Raw genomic sequence first — 23,685 nt, 5'->3', positions numbered from 1 at the left:
TAAGGGGTAAGTCAACTTCCCTCTCTAGGCTGGTTCATGCGTATCGTTGATAATCAGGATAGTCGTACTGTGCGGTCTGGTACAGCTGTCGTGTCGTGGTTTGTGTGGCAGCAACAGGCAGCGCTGGTGCAGCTGGCACAAACTGTATAGACTGTGGTGGAGCTGGCATGGACTGTGCATGCTGCGGGGCTCCTTGTTCATTCTGATCCTGTCTAAGTGGCCGTGGTCTTTCTTTTGTAATACCTGTGGCGATATTACGCTTCAGGACTGGGCAATCGTGTATATAATGACCTGGTTGTTTACAATAGTTGCATGTCCCTTTTACAGGTCCTGCTGAATCACCGGAATGTAGCGGTGCAAAAGGGGGTGGTGAAGGAGGGGGTGGTGATGGACGGAGCATCACAACCAATCAAACACTCACACCCAGTCAACAGATCTGGGTTTGATCCATCACCGTTCTTTAGCCCACTCTGCCACCCCAGTTCAGACATGGCCGTATGCAAATCAGTCTGACCCTGTGCCTCATGGGAACAGTCCAGCCCGAACTGCCAAGCCATGCCTTCCCTGGACCGGAAACAAGCTTCCTAGGACTGGTTTCTGGCATTTCAGCCATCTTCAGCCAGGCTTGCTTGAATCCAGTGGCAAAGTGAGCAAGGGACTCACGTCTGAGCATACCCTGCCAACTTATGGCGAACAAAGCGGTGCAAAAGGGGGTGGTGATGGACGGAGCATCACAACCAATCAAACACTCACACCCAGTCAACAGATCTGGGTTTGATCCATCACCGTTCTTTAGCCCACTCTGCCACCCCAGTTCAGACATGGCCGTATGCAAATCAGTCTGACCCTGTGCCTCATGGGAACAGTCCAGCCCGAACTGCCAAGCCATGCCTTCCCTGGACCGGAAACAAGCTTCCTAGGACTGGTTTCTGGCATTTCAGCCATCTTCAGCCAGGCTTGCTTGAATCCAGTGGCAAAGTGAGCAAGGGACTCACGTCTGAGCATACCCTGCCAACTTATGGCGAACAAAGCGGTGCAAAAGGGGGTGGTGATGGACGGAGCATCACAACCAATCAAACACTCACACCCAGTCAACAGATCTGGGTTTGATCCATCACCGTTCTTTAGCCCACTCTGCCACCCCAGTTCAGACATGGCCGTATGCAAATCAGTCTGACCCTGTGCCTCATGGGAACAGTCCAGCCCGAACTGCCAAGCCATGCCTTCCCTGGACCGGAAACAAGCTTCCTAGGACTGGTTTCTGGCATTTCAGCCATCTTCAGCCAGGCTTGCTTGAATCCAGTGGCAAAGTGAGCAAGGGACTCACGTCTGAGCATACCCTGCCAACTTATGGCGAACAAAGCGGTGCAAAAGGGGGTGGTGATGGACGGAGCATCACAACCAATCAAACACTCACACCCAGTCAACAGATCTGGGTTTGATCCATCACCGTTCTTTAGCCCACTCTGCCACCCCAGTTCAGACATGGCCGTATGCAAATCAGTCTGACCCTGTGCCTCATGGGAACAGTCCAGCCCGAACTGCCAAGCCATGCCTTCCCTGGACCGGAAACAAGCTTCCTAGGACTGGTTTCTGGCATTTCAGCCATCTTCAGCCAGGCTTGCTTGAATCCAGTGGCAAAGTGAGCAAGGGACTCACGTCTGAGCATACCCTGCCAACTTATGGCGAACAAAGCGGTGCAAAAGGGGGTGGTGATGGACGGAGCATCACAACCAATCAAACACTCACACCCAGTCAACAGATCTGGGTTTGATCCATCACCGTTCTTTAGCCCACTCTGCCACCCCAGTTCAGACATGGCCGTATGCAAATCAGTCTGACCCTGTGCCTCATGGGAACAGTCCAGCCCGAACTGCCAAGCCATGCCTTCCCTGGACCGGAAACAAGCTTCCTAGGACTGGTTTCTGGCATTTGTCGTACCCTTTTTATGTCCTTCAGCTGGAACTGTCTGGGAGACTAGCATTTTCATTTTCGTGTCTTTCATGCGTCTTTGTTCATGTTCTTGTTCCTCTCTAATTCTATTGTGATGATACTGTAACATTTGTAACATTTGTGATGGGGTGTTCCCTTGCCAGGTACTCTCGAATTTTAATACTCTATTCTTCACTTGGGGTAAGGAGTTTTCAACTAATTTTGTCACAAACAGATGTGGGTATGATTCGCTACTTGCTTTTATGCCACTATTTATACCAAAACATTTTTCAAATCGGGCATAGAAATCACTAGTGTCTTCATCTTGCTTTTGTTTACAGGCTGAAATTGTACCCCAGTCTTCCTTTTTCGTAGTTAATAAACGTGGCAGTACCTGTACTAGTAAACCTGGTAGTGCTTTAGTTTTATCCCCAAGCCCTGCTCCTGCAGTTCGGGCCTTTTCCTCTGCTTCTAATGCTGACCAGTCTATCTTTTGGTCTCCCACCTCCCACTCTTTTTCCTTGAGTTTTTCGTAAATGCCAGCAGGCATCAATACCTTTAATATTGTCATAATGTCGGGATAGGTATACTCTCCCATGAGTAACATGTCTTTAATTTCTCGGTGGAAACCCGCTGGGTCTTTGTCATGACTGGGTACCACTTTCTTCATTTGTAACAATTCTATTTTCGATATGGGCGTATATACAAATACACGTTTAAACTCATTGTCCTCGCCTTTTATTGGGTGTACTTCTCGTAAGGGATTCTGTCTGTCCATGTAATACGTCGTTCTTTCCTTGATGGGCAGTGAGACATGTTCTGGGCATACAAAAAGAATGTACTACTTTCTTGATTCTAGTATTTCTTTAATTAACTTAGTACCTGAACCTCTCCATCTATTCGTGAGTAATTCAGTCAATATATCAGGTAAGGGACCAGGATCTGAATGCTGACTCTGATATAGTATAAGGAGTTGTTGAATCATATAAATCCCAGCTAAACGCTGTTCATCTGGGGTGAGATTCAAAAATGTGTGTGCTACTGTATCATCACCATACTTTCCGGGACTGTCAACCCAATGAACGGCTGACCTGGCTAATTCTTGTTCATCCATAGAATCGAGAAAATGATAACCCCTTCGTTCTCGGAGTAATTTGTCAGCGGCTTGGAACGAATGCTCGGGGGACCTTATATTTATTATAGGTGTTTGGAAATTCCTGTTATTATCTGGGCATATCGGACGTATCGGGTCAATAAAACATCTAGTACTATTACAAGATCTTCCTCTACCTACATAGGCTATGGTGTCTGACTGTCCTGTGGGCAGTCCTGATCCTTCCTCCTCGCTTTGTTCGAACTGGTCTACCGCTAATCTCTCTTCGTGTAGGCGTTCTATTTCTTTACGGATCTTTCGGCACATGGCTATTATACAATTTTGCTTATCATGTCTCCCTTCTGATATATTCTGGCTCCATCTGGTAAGAGTTTGCATTGCTTCCGGGTCTACCCCCGGTCGGTCTTGATTTCTGATCACACAATTTATGAGGAAACGTAACAGTTCCCCCTGTATCTCCACTTTCTGGTATTCCATAGCTCTGTTAATACATTCAGAATCTCGCCCTGTTTGGACAAAATGATATATATTATCTAGATGCACAGTCATTCCTGGTATCTTCCCTAAATACACCGGGGCTCGTCTGATACGTAATGATGCCATGATCATTTCGTCCTCTTTGCCGGGCACAGGGTCATATCTACAATCTATAAGAAGTTCCTTAAGCGTGCGGGCATTTATGAGTTTGGGGGTACGTGGATGTGCTGATTCTTGAAAGGTAAGTTTATTTACTCTGGGTGGCGTAGAAAAAATGTTGGTAGCACCTCCCGTAGCCCCATCTGGGGTATCGGGCGTGAAATGATTCGTTGAACGCGATACAGCAACTATAGGTGTGGACACAGCTATAGAAGTAGCTGTAGGAACAGATGTAGAAACAGATGTGCTTGCCGGAACTTGAGTCAGGATTTGTTGTTGTAGAGATACAGATACTGGATCTTGGCGTTGAACCTCCCTGGCAGGCGGTCTATGTGGGGCGGGATTAGCGTACTCGGGAGCTGCGTCATCTAAATATGAGGAAAGAAAAACATCTTCTGCGGTTCTAGGATGCCCCTTAGGATGTATTTTTATTGGAAACAATGGGGGTGGCAAGTCTTTTGGTATTTCCGGAGTAGCCTTAGGTAATCCCTCGGCCAGGAGGGGATACATACCATTCATAAGGGCATTTCTTTGTCTGTCTACTTGTTCTGATTTCACTCGTGTACCTTCTTCAATTAATAGATTTTTTCGGACTTTATTTGAATTCTCTTTATTTTTCTCTTCCTGTCGGAGTGCTTTTTCTGTACGTCTATGAGATTCTTTACGCCATAACTCAACGGCGTCTTTCTGTGACTGTCTGACTTTCCTTTTCCATAACTCTTCCTCTACTTTCATGATGCACTCTGCATCCCAGGTCCCAGCTGCGGGCCACCTCTGACTTTCTGGTAATTCCTTGGTGTAGTCTACCCATAAATCAAGAAATAATATAGCGTCTAAGCCATGTTTATGATACATGAAGTACCCTGGAGTGTCCCTAGGAGGAATAGGAACAGCTTCTTCGAGTACCCCTTTTCTTGTTGTGATCTGTCTTAATTTCGAAAAGAGCGGCATTTTGAGAACTGATCTGATACTTGATCTTGAACAAACTTAATACAAATAAACACAATAATGAACAGTCATTCATACCACAATATGCAGAACGTATTTAAAACATTTAACATTTAACATTTAACTGAGCAACAATGATGATGACGATCTAAGGAAAACTTAATCACTAAACATAATACTCGGCATTATCTGGATTATTCTGAATTTATATACTTGATATACTAGATATACTGCTAAACAGTACAGATACACTGCTGAAACAGTGCAGACCGGATTTGTGTACCCAAACCCGTCTTGACCGGCACAACCTATGTGCACGTCAGAACGCCTCCCCAGTAATGGTACTCACCGGGTAGCTCGGAACGGAAGGCCTCGGAACGGAACTGAACTGGACCGGACTGGACTCGACTCGAAAACTTCGGACACTTCGGACACCTGGTGGGCCTCTGTATACCTCGGATCTTGCTCTCTCAGCTAGGCTCTGGTCGGGATACTTCGCACTTCTCACCGCCTCGTCTGGGTGTTGATCGCAGCCTCAGTCGCCCCCGCTTGACCGGAGGGAGATACAGGAAATCCTGCTGGTACGCGTTGTTGTCCGTCCAGCTGTGGCAGGAGACCGGGCCTGCAACGCACCGCCGGCGCGTGAGATGAGAAAGTGTCCCTGTTCGGGCGCCATTCATGTGGTAAATAATTTAATTACCGGGACTTAATTTGATACAGAAACATAATAAAAATAGCTCAGTAAATAAGAGGCAGAATCCGTGGTATTAGAGGTTCGGAATGGGCTTTATTCCAATGGACGATTCGAATCGGTTGCTCCAAGTTCCATCACCACGAAGGTTCAGGAAGTGAAGTACATACTTTATTGATAATTAATCACTTTTATACAATAGGCATTACAGTGAAGCAAATGCAAGAGGCGTAACAATTGATAGTGTAGATAAGAGATACATACATAGCAAAAATAGGCGTAACTGGGTGTGACTAAAGAACGTCATCAGGTGTGATGTCATAATAGGGTGGTTCCATGAAAGAATTTCGCAATGTCAGCAGAAATACTTGGCAGAAATGCGCGCGCAGCAACATGACGTGTGATTGACGTGCAACTAGGGGGTGAAGGGGACTTGACATTTAGCTCTACATGTGGCGACAGAAGTCTGGAGGGTCAAGTCAACCTAATCCCAAATCATATCTAACATCCTATGTTTAAAGAACTATGTTATCCAAAAGAGAGGTCTCTTAGAGTAGAATCTTATTCTATACTGACTATACTGACTGTTAGTGCGTGTACAAGCGTCTAAGTGTCTACACTAGATGCGAGGGCAGAAGTCTTCCATAGTAATAGGGCTATGAATTACTTGCATAAAGACAGAGAAGCCGGGCCTTTGCTCGGTAGCTGGAAGAATGTTTACTTAAACTACTAGACAGGAATGCATTGGGCAGGGAGCGGAGCAGATAATTTCGAAGGTGAAATACAGTGTTTGGCAGGCAACAGGCTGATGTCAGACTTCGTGAGCCGCGCAGGGAATGAGACAAAGTTCATGGTCACAGATGCAGGCTCAGACTGGAGCTTTCAGAGGCAGAAGGCAAGAAAAGCTTGATGACAGAATCAGGGCCTACTTGCCTGGACTGTAAAATGGCATAAGTGAACCATATAAAGCCGGTGGCCTTTCATACTTAGGAATGGAATATCCGGCCTATTCATGGCGGATCTGAAAGAGGACATGTTGACGGTGGACGCACATGTGTTTGCGTCTTCATAACTGGAACTGGAGGGAACATACATGTACTTGTGATTCATACATGAAACCGTTGGGGTCCAAGATAGGGGACATAACTGATCATAAAAATCCATATTTCCACAGTGGTATGCATGAAATATATGCGTAGAGATCAGGCAGGGACCCTAAACTTAGGAACAGAATTTCAACGCCCTGACGAAGGCCCCAGACCCGAAAGGGCAATTAACGTGGGCCAAAACATGTTGGCACATATATGAGGGTATATTTGAAAAAATTATATTCAAAAGAACCCCAACACTCGTTTTTAATGGTACCACGAGTACCCCAGAATAAAGGATCAACCGGGGTAGACTTGTATGTATTTATTTACTGTATTAAAAAATCTGGTTCCCTGCTTAACCAGTTATCATCTTATATAAGAACTCCCAAAAAACTTCTTTGGTTGAGTCCGCCCAGATAGTACCACCTTATCTGGGTGTGGAGAAAACGCCTATGATGAAGCATGTCACTATTATGTGAGTGAGGCGTCTTCTTCAATATCTTTGATATTCCACCCGAAAAAGTGAACATCGTAGAATTTTTCGGATAGTACTGTAGTCCTCGGGGGCCTACAGGTAGACAACAGTTGCTTATAGTGAAAAAAAGTCTTCTTGGGAGAACACAACTGGATTGTTTCTTCTCTCACTCTCCTTGTGTGAAAAAAGAGGGGAGAAGGTGCCTGCCTAGAAGGGGGGAAGAGCGGATATATGGGGAATGATCTGGGTGCTCTTTGGGCTGGTGCTCCCCTACATACGTTCCCGGACAGTATTAATGATCATGAGGGAGGGGGTGTAGTCTGGGTATCTGAGCAGCTATGTGCAGGTGATTGGTTACCAGGTATCTGGTGTCCGTGCCTCTGATATCAGGTCGGCTCCTCTATGGACGCTAAGTGCCACCTGTTCACGTTCTAGGGGACGGGGAAGTGTACTTCTGTGGAGACAGACTCGTGTATAGAGTAGCAAGGGTGCAGGGGTAGTAATGGTATAGTTGGAGCTGTGTACTGTATGTGTGGAGTATGTGACTGGGTGTGTGGTGGAGCGTGTAGGTGGAAAGGAGGTAGGGTTAGTGATGGATAGCAGCCATTTCTGCCATGTTTACTATCATTGACAAAGGCATATGTCACTACCAAAATGGGTGCGGGCTATGGGGGAGGGAGGGCAGGGGGTTTGCAATACTATTCAGCGGTGTCAGTGATATCCTCCGCTGTCATCAGGTAGAAGGAGGGTGGGGCCTTTTACTGAGGGTCTGTGGATCTGCGTAACTAGGGGATGAGGGAGGACAGGAGGTGGGAGTAGGGTGAGATCAAAGGGGATTGTAAGGCAGTTGATCACATTTGGAGTTATAGGAGGAGGGGGAAGCAAAGATAAGAGTGTGTGACTAACACTACAAGTGACAGTAGAAGTGACAGAATGACAGAGGGTAGCCAAGGGGTGAGTAGGTAGAGGTGAGTTTGAGTACATGGTAGGCACAGGATGTGCAAGGTATTGGCTATTGCGGTTACTGTTGTTACTGTGGAGGAGGTGGAGGTGGGGGTGTGGGGCAGATGGTAGAGGGGAGTCCTTCCCCCCTGGTGTATGGCTTCTACCAGCATCCTCACGCAGGAAGGGTGCCCATCTCTGTAGAAACAGGTCAGATTGGTCTTGTAGGTTCTAAATGACTCATTCATGAAAGGCGGTGTGGATCATGACAACTAGCCAAGCCTCCTGGGACAGTGGTTTCGGTGACCTCCACTGTCGGAGAATGCATATTTTAGCTGTAGCCAGGGCTGTGTGAAAGAGGTGGTGTTGCATCTTTGAAAACTCTGGCGAGCGCCGTTAATCATGGAGAAGAATAGCTGAGGGGGAGCGGCAAGTGGAGAGGCATGCAGGTGCCCAGAACCAAACCAACATAAGGCCAGAAGGGTTGTATCGATGTGCATTCACATATAATGAGTGTTGTGTTGCAGCGAGTGCTTGCGCATCTCCAGTAGTTTGCATGTGGAAGTAAGTCTGCTCTATTTAGTTTCATTGGTGTCTGGTGACAGTCATGCAGGGTCTTAAAAAGGCAGAATTTTCATCATGTCTCCCTTGTACCTATGTCCAGGGCTTCTAGGACATTGGCCCATTTGTCTTCTTCATTGGAGACTGAAAGTCGGGCTTGCCATCTGGCATAACGAGCTTGTGATAGGGGTTGTGAGAAAAGGTAAGAGGAGAGTGTATCACATGGTCGAGACATCACCCTTTTGTCTTTCCCCCACATGTAGAGATATGATGCCACTGGTGAGGCTGACAGGGACGATGGGTGTGGGCCCAGGCATTTCCTCAGACAGTGTTGCAGTTGGATGTATCACCAGGATTGTGGTGCAGGGAGGCCAGATTCCTCCCTCAGCTGAATGGGGTTTGGGAGCACACTGCCTCACATCCCAGCACATTTTGTCCCTTTGCATCCTGGTAAATTCTGTACGCAGTTCATGCTTACTTCAAAATTAGCTGGAGTTTTTCACCGAATTTGGTGCAGAGATTGCTGTATATCTCTAGACACCTGTTTCTAGGCTGAGCCCTTCAACAGTGGAAAAAGCAGCAGTATTAGAGAGCAAAGAAAAATCACAGGCACACAGGTGCAACTCCAAAGCTTGTCAGCTTGCTGGCTCAAGGGAGCCTTTTAAACAGAATAGGAGTTGGGAGCACACTGCCTCTCATCCCAGCACAGTTCGCCCCTTTGCATCCTGGTAAATGCAGTACACAGTGCTCTCTAATACTGTTGCTCTCTACTGATTAAGGGCTCTACCCCGAAACATGTGTCTAGAGATATACAGCAATGTCTGCACCAACTTTGGTGAAAAACTCCAGCTAATATTACAATTTTTAAAAAGGGAGACCGCCAAGATCCTGCAAATTACCGGCCTATAAATTTAATCAATACCTTACAAAAGATTTATGCGAAGCAGATTTTATCAAAACTAAATGATTGAATAGAGGAAAACAATATTTTATCAGAGTACCAGGGTGGGTTAGAGCCAGAACCAGTACAATTGAATAGGCCTTCAGACTCCTTTGCATGGGTGGGAAATACACAATTTTTAAGAAAGGTCTCTTGTATGTAGCTTTCATAGATTTGAGGGCTGCCTTCAACCTTATCCCTAGAGATTTGCTTTGGAATTCCCTAAAGAACTACGGAGTAACTGAGGATCTCCCTGTACAGATAATACGATTACATGAAGACAACTACGCAAACGTTAGATGGGGACCCAGGGCCGAACTAACTGAGGCAATCCCCATGAGGAGGAGTGTAAGAGAGGGCTGTGTACTGGCACCCACCCTTTTTTCACTATATGTAGATGATGCCTGGAAGTATCTTTTGGGGTGTAGACACGATTCACCGTGGTTAGGTGGGGTGCAGAACCAGATCTTTTATTTAGCGGGTGATACCATTTTATTATCTCAAAGTCCGAAGGGACTTCAAAATCCATTAGACTCCTTCAGTGATTATTGTGATTCAAGAGGTCTTGAAATAAACTCTAGCATAACAAATTAAATGGCAGTTAAACCACATAAATCATTTAAGAAGAACTCTACTGTCCAAAAACAGAAGTTAGAATATCTGTTGAATTTTAACTATCTAAGTATCACACTTGACACTAAATTGACTTGGTACCCACATCTGCAAAAAAGTAAGACCATCCTGCTCCAAAACTCTTTTCCAATACTAAAAAAACATCAGAACAGTATTACTAAGGCAGTGTCCCCTGCACTTGAAGTGTACAAATACAGGGCACAATCAGCAACCCTTTATGGTGCAGAATGTTGGGTGTCTACTTGTAGGAACCCGTTTGCGGGTAAGAAAACAAGTTCTTTAGGATGTTGCTATGTCTTCCTGTATGCACACCCGTTATCCCCAATGTCATGGATTTGAATATAAAACGCATTGACCAACAAGCTACACTGAGAAAACTGTTGTTGTGTGTGAGATTGTGGACCACAACTGAACTAGCAAGTTATAAAGAAGGGCTAGAAGACATTTTAAGATTTGAATAGTGTACCAACATCCAGTGGGTTAAGCATGCCCACACATAGTTATGTAAATTGGTTGAACCATTTTTGGGAAGCGCCCACTTTATTGACATAATCTTCCAAAAAAACATTGAAAAATGTTTTTGGGGCATACATAAAAAATAGTGTTTCCCACAGTTCAGACATTGGTAAATTAACGTCTCAGTTCCTTATATAAAACCACTTCCATCCTTTGAGCAATATCCGGACTAAGTCCAGCCTCAGTTGACAAAATCTTTGTACATGAAATTTCGATATGGTGTTTTGTGAACTAATTCTAATACAGTGTAATGGGGTCGGAAAATTGGTGACGATAATGAGGATTGTTGTTCTTTAATGTTAACCCGACGTACAAGAAAACGATTTTCATATACTATTCTCCTGCCCAGCATACACCATCCCAAGGCGAGAATCTATTGAACTCATTTGTCGGAACTTGGGAATTAGGTCTTGCTCTGATTCGACAAGAATACTAAAAACCGATACTTCACAGAAAATTCTTTTTAGTGTTAGTAGATACCTGTTTGCTGTTGATTCATTAAGGGGAAAAAGGCATGACATTTTAATGTTTTATTCTTATGTGCTGCTTTAATTGTCTAAATGCACTTTTTGCATTTGCACTTTTCAATTGTCTAGAGATTATGCAGAATGCCTCAGACAGCTATATGTACCGTTTGCACGTGCTACGTGCTGCCTCAAGTTCCTATATATGCACTTTTAAAGCATTTGCACATTTATTCGCTGTCTAGAATCTATGTAGAGAGCTCTAATTACTCACATGTACCTTTCTAGCACCTGCACCTTTCTTCCTCAGCCAGGAACTTATATTTCCTTCTATGTTTTAAATATAATTAACCGTAAGCTTAGCATTTATATAATATTTTATCTGATTTATCGACTTGCCTGTACTTTATTGTATATGTAATAGTTTATTAACTGCAATTGTCCAAGGACGTAATAAGGGAACGATTCATAATTTAACTGTGATTATCAACATGTATGAACTATTTTATTCTGTAGCTTTTATGGTTTTGTAAACCGAATAAAGATTAATGAACGAATGAACGAATATCCATTTGCCGTAGCCGGGGTTGTAGAGAGAGAAAAGCCTTGAGGCTATCATTGGTCTCCCTATAGAAATCTGCTGCCATGAGGATTTCATACCCTTCATATGAGAATGGCACCTTCTGAGCCGGTATTGTTGACTTTTTAAGAAATACTGATTGGACTGTATTGGGGACTGTTGGAGCTGTGTTCAATGCTCCTGGGGGACTTTTATTAATTTTACTCTGCTTTCTGGCTATTTTGCACATTGTTTTTATCGGGGCAAATTTAATTCTTTTTTAATCAAAGGTCAGCGCTCTAGCCTCGGCACTAACTCTTCTGCGCAGGTCACGTCTCCTCCGGCTTCATAAACGCGATGTTGTGTCCGCGCAGCCCGTCTGCGCCTGGCCGGGCCCAGGGGCCATGACCCCTGGCGGTACAGCCAGAAAATATTCAAGTTATACTAGAGAGGAGCTTAAGACCTACAGGCCGAGACTATTCAGTAAGTGTGTGCATTTAATGGCACCTGATGGCCTTACTAAAGATTGTCCTTTTTGCCAATTTAAATTATGCCCGGTCCTTAAAGCCCTCGACGTACACCCCAGTACCAACACTGTTAGAATGCTACTTCTTAACTGTCGCTCTTTGGTTAAGCATGCAGAGGAAATTTGTTTGTTACTTGAAGAAGAAAGGCCTGTTATCCTCTTTCTGACGGAAACCTGGTTGAACGATGAGGGGGACCCCCGCTATTATTCAAGCTTTGCCCCCGGGATATACTATATCTAGGCTCGACAGGAAAACAGGGAGAGAGGGGGATTTAGCCATTATCTATAAAGACAGATTCAATTGTCGCACTATACCCAACCCATTACAAGACTGTGATAGTCTTTTCTTTACGATCAGCATATCACAGGTTAATACGCTCTCAGCCATTTTAGTTTATCGGCCTCCTGGCCCAGCAGTTAATTTTTACAAACTACTCTTGGACACCGTTGCCAGTCTGGCTAGTCCCCTCCCTAATTTCATGCTTCTTGGGGATTTTAATCTACACTTTGATGAGGCCCTTCTCCCATCAGTAGTGGAAATTACTGAAGGTTTTGAAATACTTGATTTTAAACAATTAAGTAACAAACCTACACTTAATAAGGGACACACACTTGACCTCATCTTTTCTAACATCTCCAGTCTTGCGGCGACCGACCCGATTCCTCTTCCATGGTCAGATCACTCCCTGATCCCCTTTACGTGGATAGTTCAAGAGGCTCCTCCTTGGGAGGAGAAAAGTATTAGGCGCATGCGTCCCTGGGCAAAATTGTCATGCGACTCCTGGATTACTTATTTAAAAGAGTCGGTCCCTATAGTAGACTCTAATCCGATAACTGCCAATAATGAACTTAATAAATGGCTAGAGTCATAGTTGGATATGGCTCTACCCAAGAAACTTACGCATAATAAAAGAGGAGGTCATCATAATTTGTGGTATACGCCCAATTTACGTGCCCTTAGACAAGCTACAAAGAAGTTAGAGCGAAGCTGGAGCAAAGACTCGACAGCTGACAGGAAAGCGTGTGGAATACGGCCTGAAGGTGGGCAGAGGAATGCGCAGGTTACCTCGCTCTTCTTAGGATCCAAATGGAGGCAGGCCACAGTGTGAGGATTTGCTGGCTGTAAGTGCACCACAGGTTAAATGTCAGAGCTGTCAGGGGCCAGCGTGAGGGCCCGTGTGTCTTTGACAATGACCCTGTGGGCGAGATTTCACAGGTCGACCAAGGAGAGAAGGCAGACATGCTGTCTTCCACCTAGTTGTGGAGGGAAGGGCCTGTGGGACCTAGGTAGGGCCGAGGACTGGCTTCATCCACCTCAATGCTTCCCCTCCTGCCTTGTTCCTATGCATTAGGGGTATGAGCCAGAGAGAGGGGAAAGTCTGCTGGCAGTTGTGCCCCCTTGGTCTCACTCCTCACCTCTCTTTATGAGTAGTGGCTCCAGTTGATGGAGGCTTCCAATGTGTTTCCAGGTATCTGCCTAGCTTGTATCCAGCCATGCGTAGGACCTCTGGCTACCTGCGAAGCGTTCTGGGGTGTCCCCAAAGTTGCTGACCATCCCCGTAGGTCTAAGGCCCCGGGTGTGGGATATATGTGATGCAGTGGAGGCGCCGCTGGATGTTGTGTCCGAAGGGAGGTGATTGGCCAGTTGAAGCAGTTGCTGTGCCTCTAGACCTTGCCGGTGCTTATGGACACCTGCCATGCTGATGGTGAGGTCCGGGCCTGTAGTTGTGCCCCAACGCAGTCACCGCCGCCGGCCAGGTCCGCAAACCCCAGATTCCAGAAATTCATCTATCTAGGTAAGGGAGGAAGAGTACATGATGTGCCCCCTGCCTTGTCTAGAAGGCCCCGGCATCTGCTAGGGGCCCGTCTTGGAGCGAAGCTCGCAACTTAGGCCTCCATTTTTACTCTTGGTCAGACCACGTCCCTCATTCATATGGTTATTAATGTAGTAAACACATTTTTGACACCCCTTTTACTCTGTCCCTGAGTGACGGATCCCCCCAAAACTTTCCTTGTATAACAAGACCCTAGAGGTCTGCGGGAATATTTAATGAAGATTCGTCAAACAGGGCTAAAGATATTCCCATCCCCAGGGCCTGGCCAATTATTGAAAGAGGAGGAGAGCCATACAGCTCCCCTTCCCAGGCTGATTTGGCCCCCATGGAGACCATCCCCTAAGGCCAACAAAAAAATCAATACGAAAGGGGGCACTTGGCATTCCTCACTGGCCGATTTTAGCCCTGGGACCTCATCCTTGGTCCTGCCGTAAAATACTGAAAGGGAGGGGGCCCACAGCCTCCCTTCCAGGGCCAAAGGACCCCATCTCCCAGGGCCCAGCCTCCTATTCCTGGGTTTCCTGGAGCCCACCCATGGCTATCCCACTTGGATGCTCAGTCAGTAGTTAATGAAGATGTGCCAGTAGAGTGTGGCACAAAATTATGAGATTGTGAAGCATTTTACCCTGTGTGACTTCAGAGGCATGCTCCCCACCAATTTAGTGGCAGGACCCATTTCCGGAAAGGGAAGCAGAGGTCTTGCAATAAGGGAAATTTCTCAACTTGCATGCAATTTACTACTGCATGCCCTATATACATATAACAGAGTGTGAGCATATGTAAACATCCTGAGGAAAGCCCTGGACCAGAGAGGCCATAGAATAGGGGCTGAAACATGTTGACGGTCACTTTAAGGTCATAGGACCATTATAACCTAAACCCCGATTAAGACACGTTTTTAATCTATACCCACCCAAAGCACCAACAAAGGGATAGCTATGTCTTTCAAGGGTATTTTTATTCTTTCTAGACTCCACGGTCACATGAATGTCAAAAGTGCTGCCTGGAATATTATTCAGCCCATCCTGGCTTTTAGGGGGCAGGGTGGACCCGATGATGAAGCATGCAACTATTAGAGTGGGTGAGGGTCATACTAAAAAAAGATTTATTTTTCTTAAATAACTACGGACTAGGCTTTCGAGTGGGATAGGAGTTATTCCAAGAAGGGAAAGCATACCCTGAGTTTGTTTTTGTGTTGTAATATTAGGGAGAGTGCCCATTCACTCACCTAAGAAGCTATTTTATTGGTAAGCAGTAGCACCTCCAGAGGGACCTAAGGACAGCCGCAACTCTCAGCAGCTCCACGTTTTAGATCACAATTTGACAGTCTATAATCAAATCAATTTGTATTTATTTGGCTTTACATTCTAGATATGCATCTTTCTTCAATCACCTCAGCTTACACCTCTGCCCACTGTTTAATGCCAGTCTCTCTTTAACAATCCGAGTCTACCTGTCAAGTCAAGCACCGGTCATTTAAACCTTGTGATCTTTTTCATCCCTTTAATAAACCATTTGGATGTCTATTGGGGGCCGTCGGGAAGATTGAGTAATCTATTGCCCAGAGTCACATGGTGCTGGGTTAATCTGCCACCGGAGCCAGGGATCGAACCGTGATCCCCAGATTCCGGAGTCAGACGCCCCGGGCGCGACGCCACACCTCTTCCCAATGTCTATGTCTAGATATTAAGTGTATGAATGGAAAGGATAAGAACTAGATATATGTGGAAAGGGATCATCATAACATGTAAATGCATCTTTGCAATTGAACTTATCTAGGTGAGATTCAAAGGATCGAAACATGTAGCAACGAGTGAGGAATGTATGTTGCCTGAGGATGGGGCCATGAAGGTCTCTGTTTGTGTCAAGGCAAGGATGAATGATCTGGCCAGAATCAGTGTACTGGCGGGAAAAGTAAACAGCCAATGTGTGCACCTGGGAAAGTGTGGAAACAGAGAGTGAAAGAGCACAATTACAGGACAAAACTGTGAGGGAAATGTGTTTGATTATCATTCTCAAACTACAAATTGTATCAGCTTAAAAACATCAGATATCAGATCAACGCAACTGATCTAACATTTTCTGGGGTGCAGATGTTTCCTACTAAGTGTTCTACAGACAAGTAAAAGGATAAATGGCAAACCAGTGGATGGAGGAGAGTGATCTCACAGCAGCCAGAAGCCCTCCCACTGTGAACATAGAGTGCCATGCAGCAGAAATGTGCAAAGAAAGATCTTGTCACTCTCACAGGGACTAGGGTAGCCAATAGGTACCTGAGAGGAGAACAGGGAATTATAATGGTTTCAAAGGTTGTGATCATTGGTAGTGAGAAGGCTGCATCCTTCACCATCACGTATGACCACAGCTGAGAGCTCAGCGAGCTACATGGGCTTGTTTGCTAGATACTGACAGAGAGGACTAATATCAGTGGTTTGGTAGGTTTTAGGTGCACTGTAAGTAATGTTGAGAGGCTAGCCTTTCAGGTTCCAGAAAGGATTCAACATCATGAACTAATGACCGCTCCACTGCTCAATGTTAGCATCATTTCAGCTGACAAAGTGTGGAAAGATATCTGAATACGAGTCACAGCGGGGTGCCTAAGGATTCAGCCTTATTGAATCAGACAGCACATCACATCAACTGTCAACCAGCAACATGACTCAACAACATCCATCGTTTGAGCACCAACAGCTGCTTGCTGAATGCCCCTGCAATGCCAATTGGTCACATCTACATTAGACAGGTTGGGGTGGTTCCTCGCTTCCGATTCATGACCTGTGTTGCCAGATGGTAGGTCCCCACGGGTTACAGTGCCTCATAAGCTCCAGGCATGGTGCAGCCTGGCACATCCTGCACTGTAATAAAAGTGAAGTGGCGGTTGTAGCTACATGTTCAATTGTGCCAGACAATGTAGTGTTTCTCAAACTCTGTGTGTCTCTGTCTCTCTACGACTTTCTCTCTGACTCAATCTTTCATCCTTTCCTCATTAAACAAAAATGACATGGTTGTATCTCCTTCTGTTTGATTCATTTGTTTTTTTACGAAAAGTCATTTTCAATATCCATTGACAAATGGCTCTTTTATTGATCACTAAATTAAGATTTTCTTACTAAGTGTGCCTTTGTGTTTCTCGTAGGCCTCAATAGAATAATATAACACTTGAGAAAGAATATACACACAAGCAGTCCAGCACCGGAGCAAAGGATGGCAAACACCTCCACGGCCACCTCATACTTCCCCCGTGTGCTGAGGTACGCTGGGATGAAGGAGATCCACACACTGACAAACACCAGCATACTGAAGGTGATCAGCTTGGCCTCGTTGAAGCTTCCAGGCAGATTCCTTGAGAGAAAAGCCACTATAAAGCTGACTGTGGCCAGGAGGCCCATGTATCCCAGCATGCAGTAGAAGAAAATGGTGTCTCCTTCATTACACTCAAAAATGATCTTCTCTTTGTACGATTTCATGTTCAGTTCTGGGAATGGAGGTGACTTCACGAGCCACATGATACAGATTACAATTTGCACAAACAAAGAGAAACAGACAATACAAAATGGTGTCTTTGATCCTAGCCATTTCCTTGAAGAGCTGTTGGGATGTGTTGCCTTAAAAGCAATGACAACAATGATAGATTTCGCCAAAACAGAGGAAACACTGATGGAAAACACAATCCCAAAGGCAATCTGCCGCAGCATGCAGGTGAGCTTCTTAGGACGGCCGATGAATATGAAGGAGCAGAGGAAGCAGAGCATGAGAGAAATCAGGAGACAGTAACTGAGATTACGGTTGTTGGCTTTCACAATGGGAGTATCTCGGTACCTGATGAAGACACACAGGACAGAAGTAGTGAGTAAAATCATGAAGGCCAATGAGAAGGTGAGTGTGAGACCTAGTGGCTCACCATATCTCAGGAACTCAACCTCTTTTTGGATGCATTGATCATGACTTTCATTTGGCCACTCGTTATCAGGACATTTCAAGCATGTGACGGTGTCTGAAAAAAAAGACAAATAGCTGTTGAGCATGTGTAAGGCTACACTCAATCCCTAATGAAGTGGAAAAGAGAACATTCTAGAAAAATGGTGCTCAATATTTATGCATTTATAATGCAGGGCTAGCAATAATTAGTATTCTTCTCTTGATTAAAGTATATAAAATGCATAATAACCCTTCAGCAAAACTCAAACAAATCCTAGCTTTTAAAATAGTTCTTTTGGGTGCATAACCTTTGCTGTCTGAACATAATGTCTAGTTAGTCTTCCAGTAAAATAATGCAGTAAAATGATGAAGTGAGATATGGTCCTATCAGCATGCAAACTCATCTCTTATTACCTTACCAAGGGTGCACCCACAAGTCCGACCAGGAGCAGTGTAGTCCCTAAATGGACTTTGGTGCTCCCCGATTGGACCTATCCTAATGCATGTAAAGTCCAGCAATAAATTAGAACTGTAACATCCTCAGTAAGAACGACAGACATGGGTCAACATTTTTAAGATTTATCTATAGGATTATTATGCAGGGTACATGAAATATGCCATCAATAAAATCAGCAGCAAAGCATATAAATCATAAGTACAGAGAACTCAGTGATGTTCATTAGTAAATCCAGCATAGATTCACCCAATAATGGGAAATGGAGAATTCTGCAACCAGAGGAAAGTGAGTCCTTTTACAGGACTTTAGATGAAGAATTTCAAACATTGCTCCATAAGTACAAGGTTCTCAGGATAAACACCAATAAGGAACGAGCAGGAAGAAAGATTTTACCACAGAATACATTTGAGAATTCTTTCATAATGCTATTGTATTGGAGTCAGTGGATCTCACAGCTCATTCAGGTGCTGCAGTTTGGAATTGAACAAGATAGTCTGAGAGAGTTAGGTTGTCCTTAGCTAGGTACAGCGTATCTGAGAAGGCTTTGAGAACGCTCCCTGTCTTTTAGTGCAAAGCGCAGAAATCCTTTTTAAAGCAGGGAAGCAACAGCAATCAAGTGGTGTACAACAAACTCATTTGAAAATGGAAGAAAAGGGACACATTTACGTAAGTTCGATTTCTAATACTTTTGAAAGTAAGAAAGATAAAACATCTCCCACAGTCTCTTAGGCAGGAATGGGCAATCTTTGTCACATTGGGCCAGAGGTTTAGCATTCACAAACCCTTCCAATTGGTAAACCCATTTTCAAGAGTAGTAAATGCATTTAGTGATTCAGAAAAGTGTTTATGAATTACTAAATTGGCTTAGAAATGGACACCAATTCTGTATTTGGAAGGCGTGTGCTTTAAGTGCCCTTTCATATACCAAATTTGTATGCTATGCATCGATTTTTTATGACCGAAATTCATTTACAAAACATTGATATTTTACCCACACCTCACAGGAGATTGTAACCCTTACGCAAAAGGGAAGTGATGCCATCCCTCAAATTTGTGAATGTAAAAACATTGTTTAAGAGGAGACAGTGATCCAAAGGACAATTGCCTTCTCCAAGGGACTACTACCTTCTCTTTAAACAAACAAAAAAAGAAACTTTTCTTTTTTATATGCTGTTCTGCTTATTTTAAGGAAACCAGGCTGCATGAAAAGAAAGGTCTTCTTTATTAAAGAGCATTCACTGACCCCAGCAGGCCCTCATCCCAGTGAAGGCAAAGAATCACAGTGGGTAGTAATCTGAGACCTACCTCATTCACATTCATGAGGTATATTAGATAGAGACCCAGTACAATTTGTGTTTTTGAACAAACCTATTTTTACATAGGTTGGCTTGCCAAACACCACGCTGGTCACAAACATTGTGACTAGTTTTTTGCAATCCGTGTTTAGTAGATCTGGCCCCTAGTGGTCTACATTTATTGATGGGACCACTAGTAGTGAAAGATCTCTTGAGGGAACTGGCCAACCCAGCACGCCCTTTGGTGGTCATGGGAAACCTGTGAATAATATTGTGCAAGCGAGATATGATCCAATTTATGAATTTCCAAATGGTCACTTTGGATTCTTTGCAAGTGAGGCCTCAAAATAGGGTGTTCCTGTAGTCTGCACTCAGTACTACTTTGAGCCAATCACTGAGAAGGAAACAACACTCATCTGAGTTGTCACATTTTAAAACAAATGTTAGAAATTCGTTTTCTGGTTGGCTGAGGTATGTACCCTGCCCAAGCAGGAACCACAATCTAGTCAAGGTAGGTCACAAACACGCTCTAAATTAACCTGTGCTCACCCCCTGTTAGCTTGTCAAGCTTAACCTAAGAGGAAATGTGTAAAGTATTTGTGAAACACGTAAACCAGCAAAACAGTTAAAACACCACACAAAAAGATACCACACCTGGTTAGAAAAATAGAGCTAAATTTAATGAACACTACAAGACCAAAACAGCAAAAAGTCAATAAGTATTACTGGAGTTACACATTTTTAAAGAATTAACAGAAATATAGTGCTTAAAAGCACAAAGCTCCAACCAGGGCTATCTGGTCGCTCTTGACCAAGACAAATCTGAAAGTTCAGGCCAAACCAGGATGGAGTGCAGGTCAGATACAGGGACCAGCCTTGTCCCATTTCAATGTACCTTGTGTGCTTCTTTGAAGAGGAAGTTGAAAGGAGCAGAGGAGTGGATACATCGTCGACGATCCTTAGGAAGAATATGCATCGGAAATTGAAGCAATGGGCTGCGCAGTTGGCAAAATGATGCACTTGATCCTCACATTAGCATTGATGCGTCACGGTCGAAGGGAGATGCACCGGTTCCGAGGGGCGCAACAACGGTGATGCATGGATTTTAGTTGAAGCAACACTTTATACCCACTTCCAAGGGTCCGGGACTGGTAACCCTTGGCAGGGCAAGACTCACAGAAGGCACAGTTCAAGTGCAGAATCCGGGTGGTTGGCAGCCTTTGATGTCCCTGAGACTTCAGAACAGGAGGCGAGTCAGCAAGTCTTTAGTATCACTCTGTGTTCAAGTGATGCAGATCCAGTCCTTCTTACCCACGCAAGGAGGGCAACAGGCAGCAAGCCAGTGAGCACAGCAAGACAAGAGTCAATCAAAGCAGAAATTCAGAAAAGTGACAGTCCTTCAGCAGCACAGCAGTCCTTGTTCCTGGAAGAGACTTCATAGGTCAGGAAGTGTACTAAGTTGGGTGTGTCTGAGGTACAATACTTATACATATTTGTACGTTTGAAATGGCGGGGACTTCAAAGAGATGTCTTTGAAGTGCACAGCATCCCTGTCTTTCCTGCCCAGGCTCCAGACTCACTGCAGGAGGGTATGCAGCCATTTGTGTGGGATCAGGACACAGCCTATTCAGGTGCAAGTGTCAGCTCCTCCCTCCTATCCTGCTAAGGATGGCCCATCAGGATATGTATGGCCCCACAAGTCATACATATGCTCCCTTTGTGAGTGGCTGTGTCGAGGGAATACACAAATCCCAGCTGTCACCCATCCCAGACAAGTGATCTGTGAAAGGCAGCAGGCACAAATCGCTAAAGAAGGAAAATGCCAACTCTCTAAAAGTACACCAATACTAAAATACCTTAGCTGCTAAATATTTGATCGACAGTGTAGTCCAACTTTTTTGAAAGTGATCAAGAAATTTTATTAACTTGGCCTTGTTTTTTTTTAACATGATAACTAAACTTTGAAACATTGAAATTAATTTTACTTTTACCAATCCATATGCATTGGATAACGTAACCATAAAGTTGAATGAACTTTTTTTAGCTCACTCTAGAATTACAAATATACAATACTTATATATACATAAACATTCTTTCATTACAAAACATATGTAATGTACCAGTTACCAATCATAGGAGTTTCGTATAATATTGCAGTTGACCAACCGCCTAAAATTATAGCACATAAAGGAATTGTAGCAACTGTTTATTTTAAACAAAACCTAGACACCTAATATAGCCTTACAACAATTCCCTAGGATCCAGCACTCCATCAAATTATTTAATAAACGTAAAATATGACTGTCCATACGGCAGGTGTTACTTCAAAAATTCTTTCTTTATTAAATTCTTCTCTTCTTCACATATATCAAAGGTACATATAGCGTAGCCGACGCTTTTTGTCCAAAAGGACTTCTTCAGGGCTACAACAAACAGATACATAGTGTTTTATAAACATGATTTACAAAAATATAACTCAACCCATATATACAATTAAAACGTTTTACACTTTTACTAATACATATATACATATTTCCTATATAAAAGATGTTAAAAAATACACCAAGTGATGTTCTGTAACTCCTCATACATATTATTCGGATAGTTACAACAATCAATGATATTTTTTAAATTCTACACCTGCCAAAAGGAAGATCATTAAGCTTTTTACAAGTATTTTACCTCCTATTCATCATTTTCCTAAAAAACATCCATTCCTTATGTAAAAACCATTCTTTGGATCGGGTGAAGGCATACGGACAGAGGCTGCTGTTTTTTCTTTTTAGATTGGGAATCAGTTCTTTTTTTGTGCCTCAACATTTTTTGTTAATGTATTTAACATTCTTATGATTATTGATTCTTACCAGAATTGTTCTGAGATATAAAAGGGTTATCTTTCTATTCTCTTCCGAATCAGGAGCTGTTACTAGGTCTTCTTCTAATGTGCCGTACTAGATCGAGTACCTTATTATAATCGAAAAGAGACAATATATACATATACGTTAACCTACCTATCAAATAATATTTTAGTCAATTAGTTATATTTCATTCAAAAATGCGTAAAAAGCCAACAAATACCTTATTTTATATATTTGAATTTCTTCCCGTTCTTTAACTAGTTGATCACCATATGTGTAATCTCTAAAAATGTCTGCAGATCAAGTTTTCTTTTAATATGCCATACTAGGTTGGTTATCCTAATACAAAAGGAGAGACAATACATTTGTACAAATCTTCTCACTGTCAAAGAGATTTCTTGTTTTAAAGATTCTCCATTTAAAAAAAAAGAAAGTGCATAAGGGGGACAGTGCATACCTCTTTTTATATATTTGAGTATTTGAATTAGTTGTTATTTTCCGTTCTTCAATTTGTCATTCACCTATATACGGTTTATGATTGTGTCTGCAGTTTCTGGAGAAAAAGAGAGGAAAAACCAAAAATTATGGTTTTACTACTACTGGCTATAGTCTAATCTGACACGAGAGACCTAGTGTTTGTAACTGAGTTAAGCCCAAAAATATATATGGTTATCTCATTTCATCATTTTGTTGCCAGATTGATTACAGAACCAAGAGATATCAATCCGTTTTGTTAATCCTTATATGTAAAATTAATTATAAAACAAAAACTTGAATATTTAAATGTCAAGATTGTACTAGTAATACCCAAAGTTATAACCAAGAAAAAATCATATAGCGATTAGTTCCTTATTAGGGATACTAAAACTACCTAGAGTCTATAAAACTTACCAGAGTTTCAGGAGCCGGTTCCCTCCATGTCAAGGTCCATGTGGTAATGGCCTGATTCATGGACCACTTTAAATACCCTAAACAGGCACACACCTGTAGCCCGTTGACATTGTAATCGTCTTTAATTATGAAAACTACAGAGCCGCCATCTTAGGATGGTGTATTTTGCCCCAATATCGTGCTAGTGCAGTAATTTTTATCGATAACTCTAAGGTTCAAAGATTAGTTTGTGTGTCAAGACAAACGCCACTTAACAAGTGGTGAACTCTCATTGTTTAACAATCATAATGATTCAATATTTAAACGCGATAGATATGAGCGGCCGCGTATAAAGCCGCCATCTTGAAGTGATGTAAAATATCACTGACATCTTATGGTGGTGTGTTCCAATACTATGTTATAA

At 43.4% G+C, this 23,685-nt stretch overlaps 1 protein-coding gene across 1 annotated transcript in view; it reads right to left on the bottom strand.

The window, feature by feature from the left end:
- Positions 1–16,958: 16,958 nt before the first annotated feature.
- The window catches only part of LOC146808524 (vomeronasal type-2 receptor 26-like), a 36,039-nt gene continuing 29,312 nt past the window's right edge, over positions 16,959–23,685 (bottom strand). The window contains exon 4 of the mRNA XM_085623976.1: positions 16,959–17,857. Coding sequence (XP_085480102.1) covers positions 16,959–17,857 — 899 coding nt within the window. The remainder of the gene's footprint in view (positions 17,858–23,685) is intronic.

The sequence above is a fragment of the Triturus cristatus genome, chromosome 8 (genome assembly GCF_964204655.1).
Source record: "Triturus cristatus chromosome 8, aTriCri1.1, whole genome shotgun sequence".
In the NCBI taxonomy this organism is placed as follows: Eukaryota; Metazoa; Chordata; class Amphibia; order Caudata; family Salamandridae; genus Triturus; species Triturus cristatus.
The sequence above is the reverse complement of the archived record's forward strand: the minus strand, read 5'-3'. Positions and strand labels throughout refer to the sequence as shown.